Below are 5398 nucleotides of genomic sequence, written 5' to 3'. Positions count from 1 at the left end.
CCCGCGAAGGGTCCCGTCTCTTCTCATGGATAGGTATCTGCCCGTCGCTGTACTCATTAGTCTGACGAGACTGGGACCGAATGACTGCATCTCAAACAACACTGAGAACAACACAAAAGAAAGATGGGAAATTATTTAATTATCTTTTTTTCTTCAGCGTCAACAAGGACAAAAAAAAAAAAACTGAGGAAAGTTGAGAATGAAAATCTATTCCCACGTCGTCATCCCTTGAGAATTCAGACATAGAATACTTTTTTTTTTTTACCGATATTCAGTATGACTAATGATGGTATGGACAGCCGGTGAGGTTTATGGGCCTGGAAATCGTGGAAATTGAGAAACAAAATCCTTGATTGAAATTTACCCTCGCAGTTCTTGCTTTGTTGCAATACAAAACATCTGAACGGTCGTCTAGCTCCCTGTGTGATCTTAATTTAGTCTGCTAAGACTTGACTGATAAGCTTTTTTAAGACCTGTTAAGGAAATGAATATAGTTTGCAAGGCGTAATAGCTGTCATGGTAACTCTGTTGAGCTTACCATACTTGCTGCTCTGGTCAACTGTCCCCTTCACTACCCCACTGGGAAGGATTTGAAGATGATAGCCGCTACGGCAGAATATTTTACAGTGTGTCGTAGCTGTCGGGCGTTTTGTGATCTTGCGAACGCGTTTAAAAGACGTTTCTAAAGACTGCTGTGGCCATTTCTGCTTCCTGAAAAGGAACGTTTTCTGGAAAGAGCTTCTGGTCTTGTTGTTGTCGTATTTAGCCATTGAGGTTGATTGGTAATCCTTGGACATCCTTGCATCTTTCTTCTGTGTTTTCGCCCCGTTGAGCGGTGCAGCTGAAATGTTTGTCTCCGTAAAGCAAAAGAGTTGAAGAAGTAAAAGCAGGAGCTGTATGGAGTTCATGGTTGACTGCATTGATGGGAATTAAAATTGTACAGAAATAAATTTTAAAGCATGTTGCAGAAGGGGGCCTGCATCTAGTTAAAAATACAACACTTAACACTTAACCCGTAAACATCATTCTCAGCCGAGGATATTTTTAGTTTTAGCAACGCGTTGGCAGAACAATTTACAGAAGAAATAATTAATATTAGTGAGACCACTCTCTTGTTAATTCAGTGCTCGATTCGTTGAAATGCGTGGCATCAAGATAAAAATGGAAGTTGTCTCCACTACGCCAGAGAAAATTGAAAACGCAGCTTTATTTCTACGGCCAGACCTACCGTCCACACTAATCCGTCACGAAAACGGAGCTTTTCGAAAATTCTTTTCAAACAGGAGGAATTTGAAAACGTCGGCTTATTGTTTTCTTGTGGACGGAAAGCATTTTGAAAACGCAGCTTTTCGATAACCAAGACCTCACGATAATCATGTGATTTCCCTTTTCGAGATCTAGATTCCTCAAACACAAATCCAAAATGACCGGTGATTGTTGCTTTTTTAAATTCCTCCGACGTAGTGTGGACGAAAAAGATTTGATGCGTCAGTCAGAGTGAAACCTCCGTTTTCAAATTCCTCCGCCATAGTGTGGACGGGACATTTTGGCGACTTGGCTGGTAAGCCGCCCCAAGAAAAAAGAATTTAATATTCCCTCTGTGGTGGAAACAAAACTCAACGTTTAAAAAAAATAAAAAGAACAAGGTCTTTACACCGCAGATATACATCAGTTTTTAAACGTAACGGTGTGTTAAATGATTACTAGTGAAAATTGTGAATTTGTTTCAGAATTTGCTATTTTTTCATGGCCAAGTTTGTAGTCACGGCAACGTCAGCTTAATTTATAATGAATTTTCTGTAGACCGTAACTGATATAAAATTAACTCCTTTTTTCGGGATGTTACTAAAACTGGTAACCAGTACCAATCGGACTCTGCTCTAACAAGAACGTACTGATTATCTGGGGACGAACCCGGTAGATAATCACCAAGACCGTAACACTTCCTCATATTTCCCCAAATTGTTGCCTTTAATTTTCGAACCTTTTCGTTTCCTATGTTCGCCATTTTGAATTCTCAGGCCGGTTACCCCTGTACAATCGTTCCCAGACTCCTGTTCCCGGGTCTCTGTTCTCCGTTCCCCGTTCCCCGTTCCCCGTTCCCCGTTCCCCGTTCCCCGTTCCCCGTTCCCCGTTCCCCGTTCCCCGTTCCCCGTTCCCCGTTCCCCGTTCCCCGTTCCCCGTTCCTCGTTCCCCGTTCCCCGTTCCCCGTTCCCCGTTCCCCGTTCCCCGTTCCCCGTTCCCCGTTCCTCGTTCCCCGTTCCCCGTTCCCCGTTCCCCGTTCCCCGTTCCCCGTTCCCCGTTCCCCGTTCCCCGTTCCCCGTTACCCGTTACCAGTTTTAGTAACATCCAAGTGGAAGTGAAATGAGTTAAATTGTGCAGTTAAATCAGTATTTAGAAAATTAAGAAACGAGGTAATTTATTTATGCCGAGTCAAAGGCTGGATGCTGAATCCTGTAATTGAAATAGAATGCTTAACACAGAATTTCCCGAATGACTAACCGAATGCAACCCTAACATTGTTCAAATAATCTCGGTCACTGTGGGTTTAACGTCTCGTTAGATCAAAATTTCTAAAGCCTACCTTTTTGTTTTATTCTTAATTCTTAATCCATGTGAACAGTATAAGTTTCTATTCACGTATAAAGCAGACCCGTTTAAAGAGGGATTGGAAACGCAAGACGAATTAAGCTGTTTTGGAAATGAGTGAACTAATGTATCTTTTGGAGTTCCCTAGCGCTACGACTCAAGCAATCTTTAGCTTACCATTGAGGTTCTTAAAGTCTCTTACACAGTCTGTGTTACTCAATCCGGCATAAAGGGACACAGGGATTACATTTGTAAACGTTTTGCGACTTACGTTCGCATTCACAACCTATTTAGATAACGCACCAAACGGGCGAAGTAAAATCTCTCAGAGGTCTGTCACATTGTGTCCAAGGAATGGTTTCAGCGAGTCGTAATATATTGTTTTCTGTTGGATTGATCGCTCGCAACTCAGGATTGAGGCTTAGCTAAAATTTGAGTGGGAAGTTTCAAGAGACACATTTCAGTACATCCTATTGCCGTTTGTAAAGAATTAAAAAGAAATCAAATCGTACCTTTGCACCCCCATGAGATAAAAGCAGAGGTACATTTTTTTGGTTCTTACCTGGTCTTGAATTAACTCTGTTTAACTTGTGATCACGAATAGAGGAAAATGGCAGCTGTAATCTGCACTTTAGCCTACACTAATGTTGAAATGATTTCATCTTTTTATCAACATTGCAGACATCATGAATTCAATAAAACGGGCGATGACACAATTCACAATTAGCACTTGAACAACCAGACACTGTAAAGTTCTTAGCACTATATTGTAAATTCAACGACAAACTACGCTCAAAGTGACAACTGTAAACAGAAGAGATTTATTTAGTTTCGTCACTGCTTGTTGTTAACTCGGTGAATGGAGGCTTTGCGGTTTCTTCGTTTCAAAGGCACAGAATTGATTTACCTGCTTGAGATACCTTCGTTTCATTTACCCATTGTATTGGCTCTGCAATGTCGTAAAAGGAACAAGCTAAAATTACGGCTTTTCTTTCACGAACAAAGCAACACATTGTCAAGTGTATACATTATTAGCACGTTCGGTCGGGCATTCAAAAGAGGCAGTTGAATTGACGTTAAATTACTTCCGGAAAACGACCGGTTTCCTTTAAAATGCTTTAAGCTTAAAACTAGTTTCAAAACTCCCTCAAGGATATTGTTTTCGAGCGTAAGATTTTTCATCTCCCAAAAGGGACTTCCAAGGAATTCACTTTTAATTTAGTGTTTGTTTGTCATCTCTTGAACTTCCATTTAAACTGAAAAATGACTCTGTTGTAAAAGGTTTGCATGACTCCTCTCTCTCTTTTTGTATTCGGCTCGAAATAAGCGCTTAAAGAAGCCAATTTTCACTGCATATAAATCAGCGGTGAGTCTTTGACCTCACGTGTATTCAGTGCGGAGGTTTTGTTTCTTTTCAGTTTAGTCAACCTTCCATGACTCGGCATTTTTCTTTGGCAGCTATGCGCCAGGTGGAAAATCCTATTGTTAAATTTGTCTTCTGTGAAATGAAGGTCCTGCCTTCTCCACTGTAACTGTAATAAACACCATTGAGGGCGGAGTGAAGCAACAAAGACGATACAATGCATGTCCGGCCTTTTAGATCCTTTGCCCGCCTTCTTTATGAATGTGTTCTACGTTCTTGTCTCTAAACGCAAAATATGAAATAATTGATGTTTCATTAAAAAGACAAAAACGTTTATGTAACAACTTTTCTGATGGCTGTGTACGCTTTCGATGCAAAACATTTCTTGTTGGAATTTTCTTTTAGCATCATTAATGAACTGTTCTGATTCGGAGCTCTTGTTTAACCGAAGATTTTGCTCTGTGACAATCTATGAGGATCATTCTTCAATGCGTTTAGTTCCACTCAAAACACCTGAGCAAAGTTAAGTATCTGATCAATTTAGTTGTATACTCAACATAAACATGTGTGATTTTTCTGCCAGAATTCTAAGCCATGTTGTATTTGTGTTTTACATGATCATTGAGGCTTAAGATTTGTTACGCAATAATACTGAAAAGCACGCTTGAATAAGTTTTTAGAGAACGATTTTAGTTTACATGTGTTACGCCATTTAAGATTTGTTACGCAATAATACTGAAAAGCACGCTTGAATAAGTTTTTAGAGAACGATTTTAGTTTACATGTGTTACGCCATTTATATCACACATACTCGCGAAGTTTCGTATTTACTTACTTACCTAGTCATCTAACCTTTCTGTCGATGTTGTGACATATACCCTTCATCTGACTTACCCTACTCACTCATTCGCTCCCTTAACCTGCTCATTTCCCCAAGTTAATTTCTTATTCTTTTATTCATTGAAAGACCTATTCAAATGAACTTTTTAGAAACGTTTTTTTTTCTGCGTACTTTCACCGATCTTTCCTCTAACTTTGCCCGGTTTGCACTTAAAATTGGAGTTCTTTCTGTATATTTTCTTTCCTCTGACCTTCGTTCTTTAAGTCAATTTTAAGCCAGCTATTTCTGATTCAGTTTTATAAAGAACTTTTCTACCAAATCAATTCAGTCTTACAAACCTTTGTTCTCTTTTTGTCTTTAAATTCCCGCATCTTTTATCAACACCTTAATCCCGTTTTTCAGTCTTTAATACCTGCAACAACCCACGCCTTTCAAAAACCTATCTATTTTTGTCCCAACTATGCAAAGCTTTCGTTCGCCACATACTGCAATACTTCCTTGAGTCTCTCATCGAAAAGAAAGAAAACAATCAAAAGCTCGTTTCATGTATTGTATAATCTGCACAGGCGCTAGACTTTATTGTCAATGAGCCAAATCATGTTTGA

General features: G+C 39.6%; 1 protein-coding gene across 1 annotated transcript in view; it reads right to left on the bottom strand.

Annotated features, from left to right (window-relative positions):
- Positions 1-923, bottom strand: part of LOC110049429 (fibroblast growth factor 1-like) — a 1760-nt gene extending 837 nt beyond the window's left edge. Inside the window, exons 1-2 of the mRNA XM_020755222.2 lie at positions 539-923; positions 1-101 (exon numbers count right to left, since the gene is read on the bottom strand). The exon at positions 1-101 is cut by the window's left edge and continues 3 nt beyond it. Coding sequence (XP_020610881.1) covers positions 1-101; positions 539-920 — 483 coding nt within the window. The 5' untranslated portion in view covers positions 921-923. The remainder of the gene's footprint in view (positions 102-538) is intronic.
- Between the last annotated feature and the right edge of the window lie 4475 nt (positions 924-5398).

The sequence above is a fragment of the Orbicella faveolata genome, unplaced genomic scaffold, assembly GCF_042242905.1.
Source record: "Orbicella faveolata isolate gen_17 unplaced genomic scaffold, um_ofav_v1 contig_12, whole genome shotgun sequence".
In the NCBI taxonomy this organism is placed as follows: domain Eukaryota; kingdom Metazoa; phylum Cnidaria; class Anthozoa; order Scleractinia; family Merulinidae; genus Orbicella; species Orbicella faveolata.
Note: the sequence above shows the minus strand (reverse complement) of the source record. Positions and strands in the feature narration are given on the sequence as shown.